At 46.7% G+C, this 26,964-nt stretch overlaps 1 protein-coding gene across 4 annotated transcripts in view; it reads right to left on the minus strand.

Moving 5' to 3' along the window:
* SIRT5 (sirtuin 5) overlaps window positions 1–26,964 on the minus strand; it is a 40,774-nt gene that overhangs the window by 11,779 nt on the left and 2,031 nt on the right. For 3 of the 4 annotated variants that reach the window (XM_049655024.1, XM_049655025.1, XM_049655023.1), the window contains exons 2-8: window positions 21,952–22,101; window positions 17,993–18,126; window positions 10,455–10,680; window positions 7,463–7,550; window positions 6,326–6,379; window positions 4,208–4,331; window positions 1,996–2,111 (exon numbers count right to left, since the gene is read on the minus strand). In XM_049655024.1, the coding sequence (XP_049510981.1) occupies window positions 1,996–2,111; window positions 4,208–4,331; window positions 6,326–6,379; window positions 7,463–7,550; window positions 10,455–10,680; window positions 17,993–18,126; window positions 21,952–22,066 (857 nt within the window). In that variant the 5' untranslated portion in view covers window positions 22,067–22,101. The remainder of the gene's footprint in view (window positions 1–1,995; window positions 2,112–4,207; window positions 4,332–6,325; window positions 6,380–7,462; window positions 7,551–10,454; window positions 10,681–17,992; window positions 18,127–21,951; window positions 22,102–26,964) is intronic. The other variant, XM_049655026.1, reaches the window with a different exon arrangement.

Here is a 26,964-nt window from a genome sequence, read left to right on the forward strand (position 1 = left end):
ACCTATGTGTATTTCTGGACTCGCGATTCTGTTCCGCCAACCTATGTATATTTCTGGACTCACGATTCTGTTCCGCTAACTTATGTGTATTTCTGGACTTGTGATTCTGTTCCGCTAACCTATGTGCCCATCTGCAGGCCAGCGCCATGCGGTCTGCGTAACTGTAACTTCGTGGTAACTTTCCAAACTGCAAAGCGTGAGTTTTTCAACTTCATTCTTTTTGTTTCGGCTATTCTGGGTCCCTTGCATTTCCGTATGAATTTTGGGACCAACTTGCCAATTTTAGCAAACAGGCCAGCCGCAATTTCGATAGAGACTAGCGGTATCTGTAAATCAGGGTGGGGAGCACTACCATAGTAACAATATTAACTTGTCTCGTCCATGAACATGAATGTCCTTCCACATATTCTCATCTTCTATATTTCTTCTCCTGGGGAGTTTTCAAAGAATCAGTTTTATAATCGAAGGCAGTTTTTTAAAGGGACGTCTTCCTGGTTCCTACCACTTATGCATAAATGAAGAGGTAGACTAAGGACACAAACCGTAGCTGATTAAAAAGACGTGGAGGAGACCAGATTCGGCCAAGTCACCTGAAGACGGTCACACAGTCTGTGGCACATTTTTATCCCAATGAAGACTCAGAATGCTGGTTCTCACCGTGGCTGCATATTAGAATCATCTAGGAAGCTGATAAAAATCACGATGCCCAGGCTACACCTCAGGCCAATCACATCAGAACCTCCTGGGTGGTACCCACACGTTGGTATTTTTTTTTAATTTTTTTAACGTTTATTTATTTTTGAGACAGAGACAGAATGCAAGTGGGTTGGGGCAGAGAGAGAGGGAGGCACAGAATCCGAAGCAGGCTCCAGGCTCTGAGCTGTCAGCACAGAGCCTGACGCGGGGCTCGAACTCATGAACTGTGAGATCATGACCGGAGATGAATTTGGACGCTCAACCAACTGAGCCACCCAGGCGCCCCCGTCGGTATTTTTAAAATATGTTGTTGAGGTGAAAACTATTGGCTGAAGTAATGATAAGAAGTTTCAGGAGCGCCTGGGTGGCTCGGTCAGTTAAGCGTCTGACTTCGGCTCAGGTCATGATCTCGCAGTTCGTGGGTTCAAGCCCCGTGTCGGGCTCTTTGCTGATGGAGCCTGCTTCAGATTCTGTCTCCCTCTCTCTCTGCCCCTTCCCCGCTCATTCTCTCTCTCTCTCTCAAAATAAATAAACATTAAAAACTTAAAAAAAAAAGAAGTTTCAGTGAAGTTTTCCATTTATTCATATTTCTTTAAGAGTTTTTCATGTACTACCTTATTCTAGAAAGGAATTAAGCAGACTGATAAAAATGTATAAACTAAGGGAAGACACAACAGCCAGGGTGAAAAAAGAAAGCAAAAGGAAGGGGAGGACAAAACAGAACCCCCAAAACGCATTCTCTGATGGTCTCCACTTTCCACAGTGTGGAAGAAGGGATCAGTATCGCGGCATGGCCCCAAGTACTAATATTGAGGATATGTGGCAACTTGGCGATTATTTGGCAATGAGACCAAAGAGGAGCTCACCCAGGACGCCGCGCAGTGAGAACAGAGTGATGAGGGCGTATGGGCATCTCCCCGGCTGTGCTGGGTATTCAACTCGCCTACACCGAAATGCCATTACTAAGTCTCACATAAACACACAAATGACAGCAAAGCCTAGGGAATCAAAGAACTTTCAAAACGCTAATCAAAGAAGAACTTTCAAAATGTGAACCCCAAAAGCCCTAAGGCAAATTCCCTGTAAAAAGACATAGCTACCTTGGTCTACAGTGAAGATTTTGTTCTTCCATCAAAGCAACGACCGACCAAATTAGAAAACATATACTCTGTGTGTCTCCATCTCTCTCTCTCTCTGTCTCTCTCTCTCTCTTTTCTAATTAGAACCATAGGTGACATCTGTTTAGATAACGTGTCTAAACGTGCTCAGCACCGTCCATCTCCCACCTGGTCCCTGTACCTGAATCTGTTCGTGGCTGGGGTGGTTTCCATGTTGAATTCGGCCACTGGCACTCCGCGGGCAGACACCTGGGGGGCAAACATGGCGGCAGGATAAACCACGGAGGAAGTTCCCACCTACAAAGCAAACAAATGGAAACGGACCAATGACCACACTACGGGGAGAGGAAACATTCTTCCAGAAAACCTTACATAAACTCAGGCCACTTTAGGGTTGCAAGATGTGAGGAAAGCTAGCTGGATGAAACAGATGGGGAGCTTCCAAGGGACAGATGGGGAGTTAAGAGGCATCCTGTCGGCTGATCACTAGAAGAATGTGCTAGGGAAAAGGGAGCACAAATGGAGAGAATCAAGGGCTCGGTTTTGTCTCTGCTCTGTGAAGTAATGCCAATAATCCATGTTCGTTTCTTTCTTTCTTTTTTTTTTTTTAACATTAGAAAACGCAAAGAAAAAATATACTCACGTTATTCATACTCCCGCTACCCTGTGATGACCACTGTTCACATTTGGATATACATCCTTTCAGGTTTTTCCCTATAGATACATATGTATAAGTGTGCTTTACAAGAATGGAAAGGCCAGAATATGTTGTACAAACCAGGTTTTCTCATTTAAGCACTGGTGATGAACAGACACTGAAACATTGGGGTGCACTCAATAAATACTGGCTGAATGAATGTGTACCCATGAGAAAGTGCTTCTGCTTTTAAAGATGTGTTAAGGAAACTCGGAAATATGCACACCCTCTGTCTAATTCATTCCATTTCTAGGAAATATGTCCCAAGGAAATGATTTGAAGAGTATATGAGGAGTTATGTCTAAGAATAGTCACTACAGGGGCGCCTGGGTGGCTCAGTCGGTTAAGTGTCTGACTTCGGCTCAGGTCATGATCTCGCAGTTCGTGAGTTCGAGCCCTGCATCGGGCTCCGTGCTGACAGCTCGGAGTCTGGAGCCTGCTTCAGATCCTGCCCCTCCCCCACTCACGCTCTCTCTGTCTCTCAAAAATGAGTAAGCGTTAAAAAAAAAGATTAACGACAGGGGCACCTGGGTGGCTCAGTCGGCTGAGCGTCCGAGTTCGGCTCAGGTCATGATCTCGCAGTTGGTGGGTTCGAGCCCCGCATCAGGCTCTGTGCTGATGGCTCAGAGCCTGGAGCCTGCTTCGGATTCTGTGTCTCCCTCTCTCCCTGCCCCTTCCCCACTCATGCTCTGTCTCTCTCTGTCTCTCAAAAATGAATAAACGTTAAAAAAAATTTTTTTTTAATTTTTTTTAAAATTAACAACAAAAAAAGAATATTCACTACAGCATTATTGAAAATATCAAAATGTGAAATGGCCTAAATGTCCGACAATGGAGGATTGGTTAAATATATCATTGTATATCCATGCAACAGAATACCATGCCGCCAATGAAAAGATGATACAGATTTGTGGATGTACTGACACGGAATATGCCCGGTGAATCGCTACATGAATAAAGTTGTTTCAAAGCAGAACATACAGTATGAACCCACTTTTGAATTTTTAACCATATGTATACATCTGCACAATAAAAGGTCTAGACCAGGAGTAGGGAAATGTTTTTCTGGGAAGGGCCATATAGTAATATTTTTAGGATTTATAAGCCATACAGTCTCCATCACAAATAGTCAACTCTGCCATTGGAGTGTGAAAGCAGCCATACACGATACATAGAAGAATGGGCATGGTTGTGTCCCAATAAAACTTTATTTACAAAAACAAGTGGCAGCCTAGATCTGGGCCACCGGCCACAGTTTCTCACCTCTGATCTAGGAAAAAATACACTAAAATGAACAGTGGCTATTTTTGGATGGCAGAATCATTGGTGATTTCTAATTTCCTCCTTATAATCTTACACTTTTTTGTGTTTTCTCAGATGTAATAATGAACATGTATTACTTTCAAAATCAGAACCAATAACATGCTCTTTTCATTATTTTTGGCAGGAGGGGAGTGTCTTTGCAAAGCCCTTTGCAAAGGTCTTCCGCAGTTTCACATTTACGATCAATTCGTATTCGTTGTTTCTTAATTCTTCTGTAGGGTACAAAACCTCTCAACACACACAGTAGGAAGAGGAGGAAGGAAGGAAAGGGAAGAGAGAGGGAAGGAAGGGAAGATAAAAAAAAACACAACAAACTCCACCCCAGTCCTGGTGTTCCGGAAAATCTCGAGGATCAGGGGAGGGCATGACTTACCACTAGACACAAGTCACAGAGGGTCAGCTCTCTGTCAACCTCCTCCAGAATGGCAGGATCCAGGTTTTCGCCAAACCACACCACGTGGGGTCGCAGCAGGCCCTCGCACCCTGCCTCTTCGCACCTGTGGGAACATTATCCTTCACCCAACCCCAACACCTGCCCTGCCAGAAGATCTGCCCCACTGGATCAGAGGAAGGCTAGGGGCTACCCCAAATCAAGTCTGTCGTCCTCTTCCTTGTTATCCTCCCTCCCTCCCCTTCCAGACCATGTGAGCTTATTCTGAATATTCAGGCCCTTCTAAAGCTTTCATTTTGTCCGGATGCACTGGGCTGATATGTTGACAGATGTGTTTCGGCCAACCTTACCGTTCTCTTTCTAAACCGTGTTAAAAAAGAGAGACCACAGGCCCAAAATGGAGTCCCGTGGGCTAAGCCCCATATCAGCAAACCAAGACCTAGTACCTAACCTAGCCGTATACCCAGCCTCTCCAGGGCCTGTGGTCTTTAACCAGTCAATCTGGAGCCACCTGGTCGGCACTAGTGGGGTAACCCGCCTGAAACACCCCTTGGGTCCCCAGAAGGAAGGTGACCTTGCCCGAAACAATTCCCTCTTTGCCCGAAGAACTTCCTCGCCCTGCCTCTTCCACCTATAAACGTCTTCCATTGTGCGCAGCTCCTTGGAGCTTCTGTCTGCTACGTGGGATGCTGTCCGATCCATGAATCTCGGATGAAGCCAATTGATCTTCAACATGGACTCAGCTGGATGTGGGGTTTTAACCACAGCTTTCCCTTTCCCAGCTACGTCATCGCACTCTTCAGCATGGCAGCCGGGAGGAACCAGGCTCAGCCCTGCCTCGAACACACCAGCCACGCGCTAGTCGCATCTGTGTCCCCCTTTCACTTTCCCTCAGATTCACCTTTCTCTTGCCCTCGCCACGGCCAAGTTCGCCATCTTCCTCTTCTTCCACTCCCCACTGCCTGTGGGTCATCTTACGTAGACCTTCTACAACAACCTCCCAAACCTCACTTTCATCATAAATAATCTTCTCAAGAACTGCCCACGATTCCCTATTGTTTTAGATCAAACTTTAGAATTCAGTAATAAAAACCCTTCTTAAGAATAATAAATAGGGTTCTGGGGCGCCTGCGTGGCTCTGTCGGTTGAGCACCCAGCTCTTGATTTCAGCTCAGGTAGGTCATCATCTCAGGGTCATGGCATCGAGCCCCGCGTCAGGCTCCACACTAAGAGCCCAGAGCCTGCTTGGGATCCTCTTTCTCCCTCTCTTTCTGCCCCTCCCCCACTCACTCTCATCCTTTCTCTGTCTTCTCAAAATAAGTAAATAAAACACTTAAATTAAAAAACGTTGAAAAGAATAACAAATAGGGTTCTGTGGTTAAATAAACCAGTGAAATATTCACAAATGATAACTATTCTTTAAAGAACAGTGTACTTTGGTGTATTAAATGCTCTGAGAAGTCCTGCAGTAAAGCAAACATACTTCAAATTTGTTTACTCTACGGTTTCCATATGTATTTGAACACATAACATCATTTTTTAAGTAACGTCCATCAACATCACATGGATCGAGTGTTCTAAGAACACTTTGGGAAATGCCGTTGTAACGTCTGCTTTTGAAAAACCGACACAAAAATCTTTCTCTAGGGCTTTTCTTTTTTTTTTTTTATCTACAAAAATCCTGTTTGGTCCTATAATTTCACTTTTGCAAGACCTTTTACTGCCTCCTTTGCCCTGGGTTAATAACACACGACAAGGAGAAGAATGAAGTTGATTGCAGCTAACATTTTCACAAGATGTCCGCCTCTACGCTTCGTAAGCACCGGGTAAGCAGCTGGGGCATAACAGCTCCAGAACCCTTCCAGGACTCAAATTATCCCACCACAGTGCAAAGCAAAAAGGGACAGTGCAAAGCAAAAAAGGGACGGGAAGGGAGTGGTTCTCCTCGCCCTGGGGTGGTTCACCTTCAACCTTTGGCCCCCGTCCGGCTGCATTTGTGCACTTAAGAGGCATCTCAGCAAATGAACTTAGATTTTGATTGTTTTTTTTTTTTTTATTTCAATCTGGAAAACCAACTACGGATCAGAGATTTTTACCCACCGGGGAAGTTTCTCCACTGGGATTCTGGCATCCTGAGCTTCAGGTTCCGGAGCCCTGGAGTAAGTGATGTTAGTAAAGAAACAATGACATTGGTATAATCAAAGAACAGAGAGAAAACATAACGTGAGTCTGTATATTCGCCTGGCGGTATACAGCTCCCAAACTCATAGTTAATACAAGCTGACTTAGAAGGGTACTGGAAGGGCAGATACCAAACAGTTAACACCCAGTGATTTTCTCTCAGAAAAGGGAATTTGCATGTGGGGAGGGGGCGGAGCCACCAGGATATTAAGGCGGAGCTTCCTGATATGCACTGTATACATCATCATTGGAATCTTCTGCGATGATACTGGATTCATGTATTACCTATATAATTTATCCTGATTTAAAATGGCCAGGTAAGGGGCATCTGGGTGGCTCAGTTGGTGAAGCGTCCAACTTCGGCTCAGGTCATGATCTTAAGGCTTGTGAGTTCAAGCCCCGTATCAGGCTCTGTGCTGACAGCTCAGAGCCTGGAGCCTGCTTTGGATTCTGTGTCTCCCTCTCTCTGCCCCTCCCCTGCTCACACCTCTGTCTCTCTCTCTCTTTCTCTCAAAAGTAAATAAACATTAAAAACATTTTTAAAAAAATTTTTTAAATGGCCAGGTAAATTTTTTCTCAATATTTCGAGTCTACTCTTAGTTTTTTCCCTAGTTATAACAGTATGTGCTCATCACAGAAATGTTAGAAAAACTCCAGAAAGATATAAAGAACTAATCAAAATTACCCATAACCCCACTATTCTTGATAATCACTGTTAATATTTCGTTGTCTTTTCTTCTGGTCTGTTATCTATATACCAGGTATACCCACATGGGGTGTGCGTGTGTTTGCATGAGTGTGTGTGTGTGTGTGCACGTGCATGTGTTTAAATATGAAGTTTGGATCATATTAGATAAGAGTTAGGTCCTGTGGTTTTCACTTAGCATTGTAAATTTTGAGCAAAATAGTTCTTTTATCCTATGGCTGTACTGTAATCTAGTCTCATTTCTCGTAACTATCCACAGGAATCTTAGGCTACTGTTCAATTTCCTTCCGTTTATGTTGAACTTAAAAGAGAAAACAAAGTACACTCATTCCGTAGGGCAGTGTCATTACCCTTTTCCCAATAAAGCTGGACAAATGGGACTCTTGTAATTCTCCGCCACAACTCCACAAGAGGTACATCGGGTTTTAAATAAGCTACCTGAAAAACACAAGTTAAACAAGACCGGAATTTAGCATAATTAGAAGGAATTGTCTCCATGTCTAAAGGGGTACAACAGAATTTAGTTTTTATTCGTTCATTTCAACAAATGGGCCTGCCCTAGGTGTCAAGGGAAATCCAAAGGCAGTTCTACTGAGCCACGGACATCTGCCTCCTGGATTTTGTAATCTGGAAGGGAGAGAGACAGATAAAATGACTTATGGCATGATTAAGGAGCTCTCAAATGATCCTGATGTTGAGGCGGACTTGAAGGTGGTCAGTAGGGTACATGAAGCCAGTGTCAACCCAAGGGCGTGGTTTACTAGGTACATGACTGACGAAGGCTCAAAACGTTGGATGTACTGGCAAAATCTTACCGTCGACTCAACAAATCTTGAGTCTTTCTACAAAAGCAGCTCAGTAAATACATAAGCAACTAACAAATGAAGCAAGTAATTGTTAAAACTAGCAACCCATTTATTGAGCTAAAGCAACGACGGTGACCACGATTCACTAAATGTTCACCACGCACCAGAGTGGACGTCCACTGCTCCATTCTGTCCAGTATTCCTTCCTCGGGGAGCCATCTCTCCTCTATCCCCTGAGTGGGTGGAGCTGTCAATCCCATCCCCAAATACAAGCTTAGGCTCACGCCCCCGACTGGTCCAATCACGGTACCGTAATCCTCTGGCAGTGGCCTTCGGTCACAGGGAGGTATGTGACCCAAGCAAGGTGCCCAGAGCGGCCCACAGCTCCCTTCACTGGCCTGGCGCACGGAGGCAGACCGCATGCACGGGGAGAAGTGAGGTTTTATTCAAAGAGTCAACAAAGCTGGGGTGGGGGGCAGAGCAAGATGAGACTGTTGCTCACGACATCAGCTCCAACCCAGGACTCCCGGGTTCTGTGAGACAACATCCCTACTTTGTCAATTTCGGCAAGGCCATTCTCCCCCACGTTAGTATCTCTGAAATCGCATGTGTCCTATGACCGCTACCCGGCGAGAGGACAGATGTGAGGCGGCCGTCAGAGCCTGCGCTGGCACACCTGTTATAGGAGAACAATGATGGCTGAAACGTGTGGGGACATGGCTGTTATTCCCCAGGGACTGCTGGGTGGGGCAAGGGCCAGCCCTGGATGTTTCAGCCCACAAACCACCAAAGGGCCATTTGGGGGAAGAAAACGAGTTCGGGCTGTTGTCTAGTACATTCCCCCCGACACCTGTTGGTGTCGATCCAGGAAGGCCCAATATCAGACTTCCAGGATGTGTGTCAGCAGCTTGGAGGGGAACCCGGAGACGAGCGGGGAGCAGCCTTTTAGGAAATGCGTGGAAAACACGCCTGGAAAACACTGACGCCTTGGAGTCATTCAGAAGTGATTCGAAAGAGTCGGAACGTGAGAAGTATCTTCACCACTTTATTTCACTCATTTTCATATGTGCATTTTTATATTTCACTGTTTTTTATATGTGCAAGGGTGATACAGTTTCTAAAAATCTGTGTCTATGTAAGTTTTAGTAGGCCATTTCGGTAAGTGCAAAATAACAATGCTCAGGGATAATAAAATATGATGGCTTAGGCAGACTATTTCCTTTGCGAGGGTCACACTGAAAACACGATACATGTTAAAAATTGGTGGCATCTTTAGTTTGATGAAAGAAGGGGCTTTCTTTTTTTTACCTAAATCAGAATTTTTTTTGAATGTTTATTTTTGAGAGAGAGAGAGAGAGAGAGAGAGGCAGAGAGGGAGAGAGAAAGAGACAGAGTGCGAGCAGGGAAGGGGCAGAGAGAGAGGGAGACCCAGAATCCGAAGCAGGCTCCGGGCTCTGAGCTGTCAGCACAGAGCCCGACGCGGGGCTCGAACTCACGAACCGTGAGATCATCACCTGAGCCGAAGTTGGCTGCTCAACCAACTGAGCCACCCAGGCGCACCTGTTTTTACCTACATTAGAAGAGAGTTCTTATCGCTTGCAACCCCGTAAGCCCCAACTAATAATATGTACATATTGTCTTATTTGATCCTTCAAACAACCAAGACAGGTGTTAACACCCCCATCTGACACATTTATACATGGCAAGAGACACCGCCTGCATTCTGATAGTGTAAAGAAACGAGAGGAGCCGCATGGACAGTGGCCCAGACCCAGCGGGAGAAGGTGCCAACAAGACACCGGGTCAGTAGGTGGCTGACTATGGCTAGGGTACAAAAGAAGGACGGGACCCAAGCGAACAGTGCTCGGTTTCCGTTATCCCAGGCAAAAATAGGCAACTTCACTGCAAACCCAAGGAAACCAGCCACATTCCCCCCTGGGTCACCACTGCTGGAAATTCCACAATTAGCAATGCGTTGCTTGGGATGGAAGTTTTGTAGATACAAATACATTTAAGGGCATTAAATACAAATGCCCTTGGGATTATGCTCTTGTATGAATGAAATGTGAAACTGTATGAGTTTATGAGATTTTTGGTGAGCTCAAAGGAGGGAGGGGATTAAAGAGGACGTGAGGGAGACGGTGTCATCAAGGGCAGAGGGAAGCCAGCAGGACGTAAGACAAACTCCACAGGTGTCACAAACCTGGCGGGCTTGGTCACTGATCTGTTGAGAGCTGGGCAGAGGCTCAGCCTCAGGGGACAGGCCAGCTGGGGAGGAGGGGAAAGGAAACGGCCACCCCCAGGAATGCCAGAGTCTTCCCAGGCGGCTCCTGCCAAAGCTGTAAGTTGTTCGATGGCCCACACTTCCCTTTTCCCGCCAGCCTCCCTGGGCACTCGCGTCTCTGCCGTGTGACCCGCACACCAGACGCCTGGGTGTCCTGTCTAAATGCAGACTGTGGTTCGGTGGGTCCAGGTGGGAAATGGCAGGACACGTGTTTTGAAGTCTGGTTCCCCTCCCCACGCGAGGGCGCCTCACCGTGGATTTCCAGAAGGTTCTTGGTGCCAGCCTTGCGGTGCAGCTCATCGATGTTTTGAGTGATGACCACAAGCCGGCGGCCCTGCCCACGCAGCCGGGCCTCACATTCAGCGATGGCGAGGTGCCCGGGGTTCGGTCCCTTGCTCCGCATCACCTCCCGCCGGTAGTGGTAGAACTCCCACACCAGGGATGGGTTTCGCGCAAAGGCCTGAGGGGTGGCCAGGTCCTGGGGGTGAGACAGGAGACACGAGTCAGAGGAGGAAGGGTGCACTAAGGCTCTGGAACGTGGAGGCAGGCGGCTTCCGGGGGGAGCGAGCTGGAACACATCCGCCCTAGGCCCACGCGGTGTGGCGGACGGGGCACAGGGGCCTGGGCGCCAGCCTCCGTCCTAATCCTGGGACCAACAAGGGACCTTGGAGAAACTGCTTTTCATTTCCCCGCTTACAAGGCAGGGATAATGCAACCTGTCCCATTTTCCACTCGAGTAAGTTATGACCAGGAAGTAAAGCAATAATGTGGAAGAAAGTAATTCAGGTTGAATCTGCTTTTTTCACGGAGTCCCAAAACATATGAGGTCCCTTTCATTGATGCAGGAAAAAAAGTGAAATACAAAACGCCCAATTGATCATGGCCACAGTTGACAAACACAGTTTTTTATAACTATAATTATGGCTCCGCACACACATACACAACTACACACAGAAAGAACAGGGGCGCCTCGGGGGCTCAGTTCGTCAAGCATCTGATGCTTGGTTTCGGCTCGGGTCACCATCTCACGATCGCGGGTTCATGAGCTCGAGCCCTGCATCGGGCTCTGGGCTGACAATGCGGGGCCTGCTTGGGATTCTCTCCTTCTCTCTCTTCCTCCCTCATTCTCCCACTCTCACTCTCAAAATAAATAAACTTCAAAAAAAAAAAAAAAACAGTGCACATATTAACAGAATATATAAAAATATATTTTTAAAGTACGATCCCTCTTCTAGGAGAGAAGAGTCTCATCTACCATGAAAGAGAGAAGGGTAGTCGTTGTCTGGGGCTGCGAGCCTAGGAGGAAAGGGCAAAAGGGAGCCTCTGGCAATGACCGAAACATTCTAGATCTTCATTGCGGTGGTGGTGGTGTTCTGCCTTTCGTTTTACCTACGAAGGTCACTCTTCCACCTGCTAACAGTGTCAGCCTTCACTTGGGGAGTGAATGGGGAACAAACATCTACGTCGTGGATCATCGACATCCACCCTGTACTTCCCCACAAACCCTGAGCTGTTTTGACACTTCTGACTATCCTCTCCTCTCAAAGCACCCCCCGAGACCCTCCGAGCCTCCCCACCCCCTGCCTCTCGGCTTCAGCGGCTGCTTTCTGAGCCTCCTCTTTCTTCCGGGACCCTAATGGCCCTCTGCCCTCCTTCCCCCACTCCTTCATCCTTAAGGCAACGATCCCCACGGCTACAGCCACAGGCTCACCTGGAGGGCAGCAGAGAGGCGACAGAACATCCTGAACATCTGCCAGCCGGGGGCATGTGATAGGGCAGGAAAGGCAGGTTCATCAGCCCTTCATTTAACAAGAAACTACCTACGAAATGTGGAATTCGTGCACTGAAGTAACTATGCACGATGGCCTCCATTCACCCAACGGAAGTCTATCAAGCACTCACGTGTGCCAGAGTTCTGGGAGCTGGGGATAGAGCAATGCGTAAACCAGACGGGGTGCCTGGGGGGCTCAGTCGGTTCAGCGTCTGATTTCAGCTCAGGTCATGATCTCAAGGTTCGTGAGTTTGAGCCCCCTGCGTTGGGCTCTCTGCTGTCAGCGGGGAGCCTGCTTCAGAGCCTCTGTCTCCACCCACCACCACCCCCCCTTGTGTTCTCTAGCTCTCTGCCCCTCCCCCACTCACACTCTCCCTCTCGCTCTCAAAAAAAATAAATAAATAAATAAATAAACATTAAAAAAAAAAAAGGGCAGACAAAACTTCCTGCACTCCAAAACTTGGGATTTCCTGAGCCAGGGGGAGAGCAAGAGGCTGACTGCAAAAGGCCTGAAGTTATATTCCGGACCCATGATCATGGTCATGGCTACGCTACGGGACACACTTGTCAAAACTCATTAAATGGCACACTTTCAAACTGGTGAATTTTATTGTACGTACAGTTGACCCTTGAACAACGTGGGGGTAAAGGGCAGCGACCTCTGCGCATTAAAAAATCTTGCGTATAACTTTTGATTCCCCCAAACTTAACTACTAACAGCCTACTGTTGACTGGAAGCCTTACTGATAAAATAAACAGGCAATTAACACACATTCTGCATGTTACGTGTATTGCATAATGTATTCTTACAAGAAGGTATGCTAGAAAAAAGAAAATGCTATTAAGAAAATCCTAAGGGAGAGCAAATACATTTACAGTACTGTCCGTATCGATACCCAAAGTACATTGTCCATTCACAACGTGAATCATCTGTCAGTATCTACATCAATATTCTTATATATGATACAAAACACCGTAGATGCTCTACGTATTACTGACGGTAGACATCAAAAAATAAAAGAGGGGCACTGGGGCGGCTCAGTTGGTTAAGGCATCAGACTCCTGATCTGAGCTCAGGTCATGATCTCATGGTCCTGAGATTGAGCCCTACGCTGGGCTCCATGCTGGGCGTGAAGCCTGCTTGAGATTCTCTCCCCTTCCCCTGCTCGTGCACACACACTCTCTCTCTCTCTCTCAAAATGAATAAACATTAAAAAACACGTAAAAGGCAATGTGAAAAGTTCGTATTTATTCACGCATAACACAATTCATACGTCAGTAATGAAGCAGCAGCAATGACTGAAATGGATACGATTGCTCCGCGGTAGCTAGCCCAGACGCTGGGTGAGTGGTTATAACATCTTTACGGCATACGGTATCACAATCATATCCATAACACAGTGTTAGAAACACTTAACTTTAAAAAAAAAAAAAACCACTTGTGGGGCGCCTGGGTGGCTCAGTCGGTTAAGCGGCCGACTTCGGCTCACGTCACGATCTCGCGGCCCGTGAGTTCGAGCCCCGCGTCGGGCTCCGTGCTGACGGCTCGGAGCCTGGAGCCCGCTTCCGATTCCGTGTCTCCCTCTCTCTCTGCCCCTCCCCCGTTCATGCTCTGTCTCTCTCTGTCTCAAAAATAAATAAACGTTAAAAAAAATTTTTTTTTAAATTAAAAAAAAAAAAAAAACCACTTGCCTGTGGTGATAGGTTGATACACGGTTTCTCAAATTGTAAGAGACGCTCACTGTAGTGTACCGTAATTCTTCGAAAGCAACGTTCGAGAACCGTGAGAAAACTAACACCTTAGGAACCTCACGTTAACTATCACTCACTTTATGCCTCCGTACGGGTGGGCGATGCACTTCCATGCAAGTGAACACAGGATGGCGCACACGATGAATTCTTGGGTGATAACGGGCACGACACAAGACACCTCCTATGGTCTGAGCCCTACGGTTATGAGGTTCTCACACGAAGACACACGCATGCACGACGGGCCGGCTTATCAACTGTGTGGCGCGATGATCATTTATTATTCACTAAGTGGAAGCGGGTCATCATAAAGTCTCCATCCTCATTGCCTTCCAGAAGGCCGGGGCGGGGGAGGAGGACGGGGTGGGCGGTCTTGCTGTCCCAGCGGCATCAGGGGAGGGAGCGGTGGGGGAGGTGGAAGGGGAGGCTGGAGAGGCAGGCACACTGGGTGTGACTTCACAGAAATACATCGCAATCTCTGCCCAACTTTTTTGCCTTTTCATTTCTCTCAAAATGGTCCCACACATAAACAATTCTTCCTCCACCATTTGCTTTAGGGACAGTGCCCAAGTCCGTCTCGTAAAAGAAGTCAAGGGGCGCCTGGGTAGCTCAGCCGGTAGAGCGTCCAACTCGTGATCTCAGCTCAGGTCATGGTCTCATGGTTGGTGAGTTCAAGTCCCACATCCGGATCACCGGAACGCTTTTGCCAGACTGTCTAACATCGGTTTGTCTCCTGCGCTGCTTTTGCATCTTCGTCCTCGTTGTCTGGCACTGGTTCCGAGGCTCTCACCTCCATCACGTCGACTCCTGTGGGTGCCTCTGGCGTGTGTCTTTAGCGCTCGAATTTCTCCAAGATCCGGATCTTAAAACCCTTCACCTCCCTCCCGCCCCTCCGCCATTTTTGCCAGACCCATAATCTTTCTCATGGTTTCCCCGACAGGCTGCGTGATAAATCCCAAGAAGTCACACACGACGTCTGGACTTTTCTCCAACAGGAATTTATTGTTTCGGGCTTGGTGGCTCTCGCGGCTTTTTTCTGTAACGACGATGGCACCTTCTGGCGAAATCCTTCCAGACTTCTGTGACGCTCTCTGTTGGGGTTCCCTTCCACAGCGTTGACAATCCTTTCCATAGGACACTGTGTGTCGTGAGCATTAAAGGCCCTTCTGACCCCTGATCTAGAGGCTAAATTAGAGACGCTGTGTTTGGAGGTGAGGAGATCAGTTTGAAGCCTTCGGTGTTGGACTCACAGGGTTCTGGGACAGGGTACCGTCTGAAATCAAAGATACTTCATCAGGGACCCACCCAGAAAAAGGATTCTTGGTGTCCAGGCCTTCTTCTTGTACAAGACAGGAAAATATTTATATTCTCCTTTCAGAACTTGGGGGTTAGCGGCTCTCTAGAGAAGGGCCGTCTGATCAGAAACCCGACTGCGTTTGTACAAAACCATAGAGTTAGCTTAACCCTTCTGGCCTTAAATCCTGGCGATCACTTCTCTTTCTTACTAGTAAATGTTTTTTGTAGCATTTTTTCCCCTAGAATAGGGCACTTTCGTCTATGTTAAAAACCTGTTTGGGCAGACATCCTTTCTCCTCAATGATTCTCTTAACGGCATCCGGGAACTTGTCTGCTGCCTCTTGGTTGACAGAAGCTGCTTCCGTTAATTTATTTTTGAGAGAGAGACAGAATGTGAGTGGGGAGGGGCAGAGAGAGAGGGAGACAGAATCCAAAGCAGGCTCCAGTCTCTGAGCTGTCAGCACAGAGCCTGACGCAGGGCTCGAACTCACGAACCCTGAGATCATGACGTAGGCCCAAGGTGGACGCTCAACCGAGCCACCCAGGCACCCCGACCTTGGCATTTTTTAAAGCCAAACCCCTTTCTGAGGTTATCAAACCATCTCCTGCACTAAAGTCTCCAGCTTTAGGTCCTTTGCTTTCTTTGTGCTCTAAGTTGTCATAGAATGATGTCACTTTCTCCTGAATCAGCTTAGTCCACAGGTATGCCTTTCTTATGGCAATCCTGAAACCGTATAGAAGCTGCGTTTTCTTTTTTTTTTTTAATGTTTATTTATTTATTTTTGAGAGCGAGCAAGCACGAGCGGGTGAGGGGCAGAGAGAGGGGGAGAGAGAGAGAGAGAATCCAGAGCAGGCTTCACACTGTCAGCGTGGAGCCCGATGGCGGGGCTCAAACCCACAAACTGTGAGATCATGACCTAGCTGAGATCAAGAGTCAGATGCTTAACTGACTGAGCCACCCAGGCGCCCTAAAGCTGCATTTTCCATATGAGATACAAACATATTTCATCCAAACTGCAAGGTTTTTGCACCTGCTGGTATAGCTACAGCAATGACTTCATGAATTTCCTTTTATTTTTTCTTTTCTTTAAAAATTTTTTAATGTTTTATTTATTTTTGATACAGGGAGAGACAGAGCATGAGTGGGGGAGGGGCAGTGAGAGAGAGAGGGAGAGAGAGAAAGAGAGAGAGAGAGAGAGAGAGAGAGAGAGAGAGAGAGAGAATCCCAAGCAGGCTCCGTGCCGTCGGTGCAGAGCCCAACAGGGGGCTCGAATCCACGAACTGTGAGATCGTGACTTGAGCCAAAATCAAGAGTTGATCACTTAACCAACTGGGCCACCCAGACATCCTGTGTCACACCATATTTTAAGCAGATACTCGCAACATGTGAGCTCATGGCAACAGCCACAGGAGGTGGCTACGAAATCACTACAGAGGTACCGTGTGCACTGTAGTTTTACGTAGTTATGATTTAACACCGTATCTTCACATGTGTTTACATTGCTCTAGACTACGAATGGCACCATATAGGCTCTGCATTTGCGTGCCTAAGTTCTGGCAAATTTTTCTTTTTGCAATAAATTTGAATGGTAGTAAATGATAAAAGACAGACTGGTATCCACATGTATTTTATGCATTCACGACATGCCTAACTTTGTCTTAGATTTTTAGAAATGTCTAGGTTACGGGGCTCATGTGAGAGTTTTTTCAAACTGTCGCAAATCTCTAAAAAGTTTTACGCTATGTATAAAAAAAATCCGCACGTAGGTGGATCTGCATAGTTCAAACCTGTGTGGTTTGAGGGTCATCTGTATATTATACCATAATACAAGTCTGTTTTTAAAAAATTATTTTTTAATGTTTATTTATTTTTGAGACAGAGAGAGCACGAATGGGGGAGGGTCAGAGAGAGAGGGAGACACAGAATTGGAAGCAGGCTCCAGGCTCTGAGCTGTCAGCACAGTGCCTGACGCGGGGCTCGAACTCACGGACCGTGAGATCATGACCTGAGCCGAAGTCGGACGCTTAACCGACTGAGCCACCCAGGCGCCCCAATACAAGTCTGTTTTTAAAAAGTCCGTGCCCATAGAGTTTCCATTCTAATGGCCTTCGTATAAAGTTTTTTTTTTTTTTTAATGTTTTTATTTATTTTCGAGACAGAGAGAGATAGAGCATGAACGGTGGAGGGGCAGAGAGAGAGGGAGACACAGAATCGGAAGCAGGCTCCAGGCTCCGAGCCATCAGCCCGGAGCCCAACACGGGGCTCGAACTCACGGACCACGAGATGGTGACCTGAGCTGAAGTCGGACGCTTAACCGACTGAGCCACCCAGGCGCCCCCGTATAAAGTTTTTAAACGTCGAGCCCTAAGCCTTCAAAACTGCAACTTTGGTTTCAAACATGAAAGTTCACAGGAACTTTAAAAATTTGTAATACTTGGGGTGCCTGGGTGGCTCAGTCAGTTAAGCATCTGACTCTTGGTTTCAGCTCAAGTCATGATCTCCCGGCTTGTGAGTTCCAGCCGCACGTTGGGTTATGAACGGACAGTGCGGAGCCTGCTTTGGATTCTCTCTCTCCCCTTCTTTCCTTGCCCCTCCCCCACTCGTGCTGCCTTTGTCTCTTTCAAAATAAATAAATACACTTAAGAACTGTGTTAATACTTAATTTCAAGATCTATAGAAAAGTAATGAGCTATGCTTAGCACGACTTTTCTGATTCCACTTTAAGTTCGAGAAGAAATCGAAATTGTTACACGAATAAATGCGATCTGTACATATCTAGAAAGTAAGGAAAGTGGCTGCTTTGCTTATGCCTGAGACCCTAATCATACAGACTTTGTGTTGCGGCCAAAACGAATAAGGACAAGAGTCATGGTCAATTTCAAATCTTTTTTCCCTCTGGGCCAGGCATCAGGCTCTGAGTCAAACTGTGCTTCCTTCAGTAGAACCTCTCGGTATTCTGGAAACATCACTCACCTGAGCTTGCCATGTTCTCCAATAGCCCCCAGCTCCTCTGAAGGTCGGAACCCCACTTTCAGCACTAACGCCAGCCCCCGAAATGACGACTACGTGCTTTGCTTTTGCAAAAAACTTCCGAAAATCAGCCATACCTAAAGAGAGCATAAAATCTTTCTAAATCCACCGTACCGTTTGGACATTTATTTTCTGTATCAATCGTTCGTATTTTGACTTGACCTTGCATGAAATTATATTTTAGGATACCCAAATAAAAATCATTCCGATGCCACGAAGATGCCACCCGTGTGGCCTGATGTGAGACCGTATAGCGTCTTAAGAAAGAAGCAGGAACGGGGAGCCTGGGTGGCTCAGCCGGTTGAGCGTCCGACTCTTGATTTTGGCTCAGGGCAGGATCTCACGGGTTCGTGGGTTCCAGCCCTGCATCAGGCTCTGCATTGTCTGCTCGGATTCTCTCTCTCCTTCTCTCTCTCTCTGCCCCTCCCCCACAGGCATGCTCTGTCTCTCTCCAAGTAGATAAACTTAAGGAGAGAAAAAACAAAGAAGTAGGGGCTTCAGGCACATGACACTGGCTTCCGATCTCAGCTCTGCCTCCCATCCATCCGCCTGTGACATCCGATGCAAACAAGTGGCCTCTGCGGCCCTAGCTGTTTGATGTGCACAGTACTGCCTTCCCCAGAGCAGGCTCTCGCAGGGGTTTTTAGCAGCTAATGGACGGGACGCATCCTCCTTCCTAACAGTAAAAACAAGCTAGTGTAGGAGGGTTCACCTCAGGCCCACTGGACCCTAGAGTCTTCCCTTCCTCCCCAAATCCCCTTCCCTTTGGGGATCTTGCTAATTGCAGCGTCCCCTCGGCATCATTACAAGCTGAGGGTGAGGCTCCCTCCCCTGTGAACAGATGCTCGGCTCCAAACCTGGACCACGTTCTTTACAACTCAAGCAACAGCTGGATCTTTCAGCAAGACATCACCAGGGACTTGGGGTCACAAAAAGCAGGTGAACCCAGAGCATAACCGGAGAGCAGGTCACAGACTACGGCTGGCTCGCTGTCTGGGATGGGGGGCCTTGTTCTGCACCTCCAGGCCTTCTCCCTCTCCAGCTCTGACCAACAGAGGCAGCAGCAACCGTCCTTCAGTGAGGGCGCGCCACGCCCCAGGCTCTGCACCAAGCACTGTGAGTGGACCACCAGGGAGAGTCCGCCCTTGCAATAAATGTCCTCGTCCCTGGTTAAGAGTGACTTGGTGACGTCATTGAGTGGTGCTGGGGCCCCTGGAGGCCGGGCCCAAGCGGTGCAGAGCTGAGCACAAGCTGCCAGGAGAAGAGAAACTCCCGCTTCAGCCCTCCCGCTGGAGAAGCAAAAGCCGGACCAACACTGCTTGCGGCCCCTTGACACTGACGTCTTCTGGAAGTGGCTAACCTGGGCTCCTGCTCTGCAGATTCTGGCAAAAGTGCAAACGAGTTCTTCAGCGGATGCAGACAGAAGGTTTTCTGGTCTCCTGCTGGAGGCAGTGGTGACCAAGGTTGACCCCTGGACGGGATGAGCATCCCCTGAGAGATGGCGCCCATGACAGGAGGATGGGAGAAAGGAGAAAGGATAGCAGGATGGGGGTGGAGAGACAATGAACTTAGACATGAAAGGAATGTGACTTCATTCTGTGCCCCAGGCTGGGAAGACAGATCCTGCTGGTTTCTCATACATCCGCGACGCCTCCCTTACAAGCCCAGAGTCACCTCCACGCCTGGCCCAGGGTGAGAATCTCAATAAAGACCCAACCTGCCCTCCCCGTCCCTTCCTCTCCGGCTGCTGGTAAGAATGCACAGGGAGTGAAAACAGACTCTCAGAAGCAAAGACGCAGAGGCTCACTACTCCCTCTCCTACCACATTCCTGAAGCTTCTCCGGGACCACGTTTCTGGCAGCACAAATCTCAAAGGACTGAAGATGGTGCTGGCACACTGTTCCTGGGGTATAACCAGCCCAACCACCATTTGCCAACCACACCAAAGCTCAGCCCACGCTCACGTCCCTTTCGGAGATAGACCACTGTGAGAAATGAGGCCCACGAAAGCTGACCAACCAGGAGAAAAGGAACCCCGTCTGGGTAGATTCGGGTTTGCAGTCTGATCTAATCTCCTGTCCAATGGATGAATGGATAAAGAAGATGCTTCATAAGAAAACGGGCAAGTATTTTACTCGGGGCTATTTGTGCGACTCCTGGGTTCAAACCCTACAAAGATCCTCAAGGACTTCAAAGTTCACCCATAAAACTTTCTCCAGCTCTAAGAGTCTTTTTCACCTGAAATGTAAACTCTTGTCATCCCACTGATGAAAAGATCCCAGGTCCAAGTGACTCCTTTAAAAGGTCCCACTTTAAAAGCAATGTCTAGAAACAAAAAGGGCAACTTAGGTTTGGTTCTTGGAAAACAGGATTTAAGATATAATACATTAACGTGGTGCGAAATCCTAAAAGAAGAAAAAGGAAGAGGAGAAAAGAAAAGAGAAGAGAAGAGAAGAGAAGAGAAAAGAAAAGAAAAGAAAAGAAAAGAAAAGAAAAGAAGACAAGAAAAGAACATTTCCTAACACAGCAGGACACTTTGCACTTCCAAACCCAGACGGCCCGCTCTGGGCAGAAGCCAGGCACAACCGTGGGTCTCACTACAGCCTCTAGCAGCCTGCCCTGTTCTCCACAGCCAGGAGCACCAAGGGATTGGGTTCTTTTTATTTCTGAGGGTGGGCAAAACAGAAGCAGGGGCCATTATGTCTGAGCACACTTGCAGGATTAGAAAAATCCAGAAGTTGAAAATGAGGCCAAAAGAGGTCAGCTTGGCCTTTCAATGCCACCCTGAATTCAGCACTCTTGAACAGGCTCATCCAAGGTCCTTTTAGTATATAAATCTGTTAAGACTCTATACTCCCTGCAGACTAAGGGCCCAGGTAGAGATATAAATCCTACCTCGGGGCGCCTGGGTGGCTCACTTGGTTAAGCGTCCAACTCTTGATTTCAACTCAGGCCATGATCTCACAGTTCAGGAGATGGAGCCCCACATCGGGCTCTGTGCTGCCATCACGGAGCCTGCCTGTAACTCTCTCCCTCTCTCTCTCTCTCTCTGTCTGCCCCTCCCCAGCTTGCTCTCTCTCTCAAAATAAATAAGTAAACTTAAAAAAAAAGTCGTTATCAAGGGGTGCCTGGGTGGCTGAGTCGGTTGAGTGTCCGACTTCCGCTCAGGTCATGATCTCATGGTTCGTGGGTTTGAGCCCCGCATCAGGCTCTGTGCTGACAGCTGGGAGCCTGGAGCCTGCTTGGGATTCTGTGTCTCCCTCTCTCTCTGCCCCTCCCCCACTCGCACTCTCCCTCTCTCTCTCTCTCAAAAATACACATTAAAAAAAAATTTTTTTTTTAATCTATCTCTGAAGTAGAAAATCTACTCCACGTTACCCTGTAGGACAGTCTCCTGCTTTCCCCTCCTGCTGAGAGGTGAGGATTTTAAAGTACAAATCAGGGCGCCCGGGTGGCTCAGTTAGTTGAGCATACGACTTCAGCTCAAGTCATGATCTCACAGTTTGTGGGTTTGAGCCCCACGTCGGGCTTTGCGCTGACAGCTGGGAGCCTGCTTAGGATTCTCTCTGTCTCTCTCTCTCTGCCTCTCCCCTCCCCTCTCTCTCAAAAATAAACATTAAAAAAAAATTTAAATGCAAATCTTATGTGAGAAGCTTGAATGCAAACATTCTGGGAGAAGCAATAAAATGTCTTCAATGGGCTTGCACTTGACCTACTAGGAGATGATCCCAGATCCTGACCTGCAGGGGGCTTGCCTGAGGGCAGGAGGGCAGTTGTGGCTTTCTCCAAAATCTTGCCCAGCACCCACTCCACTACAGACATTACCCCCTCAAAGTGTAGGAACGTTCAGGTACTTTAAATTCCACCGGAGATAAAGGAGTGGCAGGCTGAGAAAGACCTACTTGAACTTGGTCGAGCCATCGTCGGGCAAATCCGGGTTCTGGTGGAGACTGGAGACTTCAGTCCACTATGCAGCCAGGAGAGTAATCGACAGGGGACAATCTGAAGAGGTTGCATCAGGTTTTCTTTGTAGTCCTAACTCCAGAGATGGGCTTCAGAAAAAAAACACAGACACAAACAGAAACAGTCAACTTCTATTTCTACACGTGTATATAAAAGTAAGAAGGCCCTTGACAAAAATCATTAGTAACAGATCTTGAGGGCAATGCATCCTCTAAAGCAACGGTTTTCAGTCTGTGTTTTCAAGCTGTTCCTGGTGCCCTGGAGCAGTGGTTCTCAAAGACAGGTCCCCAGACCAGCAGCAGCACCTGAGATCTTACTAGAAATTGCAAAGTCAGGGGCTCCACCGCAGATCCACTGATTCAGAAACTTTGCAGGTGGGGCCCCCGTCTGTCTCCAGGTGATTCTGATAAATGTTCAGGTTTGAGAACCGCTGCCCTAGAGGCTTGGGAAGGGGTAAGATGTGAGAATTCATTCAGAAAACAAGTTCTTCTGCTTTTTAAAACGTATGAAAAGGTAAGAAAAAGGTGTGTCTTCTCAACTTTGGGTCAAAAGACAGTTTCTACGAGAAGGTAAACTCTAACTGAGAACAGAACGAGGCAGGGAAGACACATACTATGACAACGAATGGGATCAAGATGACATCAGGTCAAAGGAACTTGTGACTTAAAGCACAGTTAGTAGATTCTTATCCATCCCCGAGGAAACGTATAAAAGGGAAACAGACACAGAGAAAGACAATATTTAGATCAATGACATCAAAAGGGTAGTTGGCAGGGCTGACTTCTATCTAGAGGGCAAACTGTTGGATAGACTCAGAATGAAAAAGTCTGTAGATCCAGAAAATAGAAAAAGAACACATTTACCAAAACTTCATAATCCCTTTGGAAGACAACCTATCAAGATTACAGGCGCTGGGAAGGCAAGCTGGTGCAGCCACTCTGGAAAACAGTCTGGGGGTTCCTCAAAAAACAAAAACCTTACAACCCAGCAACTGCACTACTAGGCATTTCTCCACGGGATACAGGTGTGCTGTTTCGAAGGTGTGCTGTTTCGATTTGCCCTACGATGGCTCGACCAAGTTCAAGTGCACCCCGATGTTTATAGCAGCACTATCAACAACAGCCAAAGGATGGAAAGAGCCCGAATGTCCAATGGATGAATGGATAAAGAAGACGTGGTATATAGATACAATGGAGTATCACTCGGCAATCAGAAAGAATGAAATCTTGCCATGTGCAACTACGTGGATGGAACTGGAGGGTATTATGCTAAGCGAAATTAGTCAGTCAGAGAAAGACAAAAATCATATGACTTCACTCACATGAGGACTTTAAGAGACAAAACAGATGAACATAAGGGAAGGGAAACAAAAATAATATAAAAACAGGGAGGGGGACAAAGCATAAGAGACTCATAAATATGGAGAACCAAGAGGGTTACTGGAGGGGGTGTAGGAGGGGGTATGGGCTAAATGGGTAAAGGGCACTAAGGAATCTACTCCTGAAATCATGGTTGCACTATATGCTAACTAATTTGGATGTAAATTTTAAAAAATAAAAAATAAAATTAAAAAAAAAAAAGATTACAAGTGCATTTTTCCCTTTGCTTGCCCTAGCAATCCCAAGTGAGGAAATTTGTAAAACAGGGAGACTTGCCCACATCCAAAATGATGAATCTGTAGGTTGTTCTTTAGATCAGTTTGACTAACAGCAAGAGACTGGAAACAACCTAACTGTCCACCTGTGGGGGACGAGTTCAGTAAACACAATGGCACAGTCACAACATGCAGCTTGACAAAAAAGAAGGTACGTATGATTCTACCAATATGACATTTTGGAAGGGACAAAACCATGGGGACAGAAAGTATGTCATGCTCACCTGAGCAGGGAGGCGTGAATACACAAAGGGGCACAAGGGGATTTTGGGGGGTGATGGAATTGTCCTACAAGTTGATTATGGTGGCGGTTACGATTGTTGTCTGTCAAAACCCACAGAACACTACACGAAAAAAGGGTTCATTTTCCTGTATGTGAACTATAAAATAGTTTAAAATAAAAGTAATGGGTATAGGGTTTCAGTTTTGTAAGATAAAGAGAGTTCTGGAGATTGGTTATGTAACAACGCGAATGTACTTACTGAACACTGTTGAACTGTACCCTTAAAAATGGCCAAGATGCTAAGTGTTACGTTATGTGTCGTTTCCTACAATTTTTTTTTTTTTTAAAAATGGGGGCGCCTGGGGGGCCCAGTCGGCTGAACGTCCGACTTCAGCTCAGGTCATGATCTCACAGTCTGAGAGTTTGAGCCCCACGTCAGGCTCTGTGCTGACAGCTCGGAGCCTGGAGCCTGCTTCGGATTCTGCGTCTCCCTCTCTCTCTCTGCTCCTCCCCTGCTCATGCTCGGTCTCTCTGTGTCTCAAAAACAAATTAAAACATTTAAAAAAATTTAAAAAACACACAAATGAACCAAGTGATCACATGTGATTTGCTGGCTGATTCAGTATTTAGAAGCAGACAGCTCCCTGACTTCAGAGTGAGGGCCGGTATCAGCTGAGCAGAGGATGTTCGGAGAGGTTAAAAATAAATGTCTGGAAGATGAGGCTCAAAACTCTGTTAGTGCCAAATCAGACTATTTAATTCCACAACTCACTCCGGTATGCAGATGTCCCATGTTAATAAATAAATAAATAAATAAAGACATTGTCTCTAACCTTTTTTTGTTTTTTTTTTTTTTAACGTAAGCACCATACCCAATGTGGGGCTTGAATTCACAACCCAGGTTCAACAGTTGGATGCTCTACCGACTGACCCAACCAGATGCCCCAAGACAGCCTCCCTAACCTGGAGAGACGTCTCCAGAATATAAATACTGTTTTGTAAGAGAAAGGGGATAGGAGGTACCAGAGTGCTACGGGACCACAGTACTCGTTGGCATTTGCGTTAAAAATGTGGAAGAATTCCCAACTAGTAAGTGAAAAGAGTTGGAGGTGGGGTGGGAAATAGGATGTCTGGAGACACGAGGGGAAGCAGGGATCCACCATACTTGCCTCTGTATGTTGTTTACGGTGCGAGTAAAACACACCTGTAGCTGGGCAGGTTGCGGGGAGAGAGAAACACCATGGAGACCTACGGGGTGTCTCAGTAACAGCCTTCGAAAGGATTTATTACAGGATCGAGGCGTGTGTTAGGAAGGTCAAGCAGGGTTCACGGAAGCGGGACCGCGTTCTGGACTGGATGCGGTCAGAGAACACGATGCCTTGGTTATTTTAGTGGATCTTACCGAAAAGGGGCAATGAGGAAAAAGGGGCTGGCACCACGACTGGTCAAGAAGCTGCAGTCCCTCGTATCAGCCAGGGCAGGAGAATGTTTTGTCATTTTTGTGGCTTGGGAGACGTGCTTGTTTTTGTCTGGGTTCAGACCTAATCACTGAGCTGTCTTGTTTTTGTCCTGTTTCACCGCCGGTCACAGGGTGGCCTTGTGTGATGTCGGTGTTCTGGGAAATTATTTATGTTCAACAGCAGAACACCAGGGTCCATCACACGGTGCCAGGACAAAAACATGGAGGCAAACCCAACGTCCATCAGCTTACAAAGGGGGTAAAAACACTGTGGTTCGTCCATACGATGAAACACTCGCCTACTTCTTGTCAAAGACATGTAGCTAGCTTCTGAATAAACGGTCTTATTTTTTTTCTCAGACATGAAGGTAGGATTTTAAAAGTCACTAGGAATTTAGGCGCCCGGGGGGCTCAGTCGGTTAAACGTCCAACCGTGGGTTTCGGCTTGCTTCACGATCTCACGGTTGGTGGAACGGAGTCCTGTGTCGGGCGGGCTCTGTGCTGACCGTGGGGAGCCTGCTTGGGATTCTCTCTCTTTCTCAAAATAAATAAACATTGTTAAAAGTCATTAAGCATTGTAAAGAATTTAAGGAATTAAGATCCAAGCAACAGAGGCATCAACCTAAAGCAGCTAGGAACACTGCTTTGTCTGTAGCTCTCTTGCACAAGAGTCTCAATGATGAGTCTTCTACTAAATAGCTATGAAATGAAAACAAATCTTTTTTTTCCCCCTATTTTTTCTTTAAAAAAAAATGTTTATTCATTTTGAGAGAGAAAGAGAGAGCCCGGGTGAGCAGGGGAGGGTCGGAAGGGGAGAATCTTGATTTCTGCTCAGGTCATGATCCCAGAGTCCTGGGATCCAGTCCCGGGTTGAGTTCCACATGGAATGTGGAGCTTGCTTGGGATTCTCTCTTTCTCTCTCTCTCTCTCTCTCTCTCTCTCTCAAATAATAATCATCACAAAGTAGAAAAAAGTTTTACTTGATCATATTTCAATATTTCCCAAAATCACTAGTTTCTATTTTCTTTGCCCAGGAAATGCAATCAGCAAGTACTTCTTGGGAAGATAGCTTTAGTTCTTATGTGAATTATGCCAAATGTCACACACACACACACACACACACACACACACACACACACATATATGCATGTATACATACACTCAAGGACTATAATACAATTAAAATACTTTCTAAACATCTATATTCTTTGTATTGCAAATCTTTTATCGTACTAACTTATCAATTTATTAGTAAAGTCTAAGTTTTCCTTTTTTTAAATGTTTATTTTGAGAGAGAGGGAGAGAGGGAGAGAACTAGCAGGCGAGGGACAGAGAAAGTGGGAGAGAGAATCCGAAGCTGATAGTGCAGAATGTGACATGGGGCTCGAACTCACAAACCGTGAGATCATGACCTGAGCCAAAATCAAGAGTCGGACGCTTAGCCAACTGAGCCATCCAGACATCTCAGAATGCAAGTTTTTCATTGTCTATCTGAAGTAGTCAATCAGTGAGATAATTTCTGGTCTCACAAAACCCACTCCGCTTCCTGTTTTATTGGTGAACATCTCACATGATGTTTTTAATGAGTGTAGGAACCATTTTGCTAAGTTTTCCGT

Source organism: Panthera uncia, assembly GCF_023721935.1.
Source record: "Panthera uncia isolate 11264 chromosome B2 unlocalized genomic scaffold, Puncia_PCG_1.0 HiC_scaffold_25, whole genome shotgun sequence".
NCBI lineage: Eukaryota > Metazoa > Chordata > Mammalia > Carnivora > Felidae > Panthera > Panthera uncia.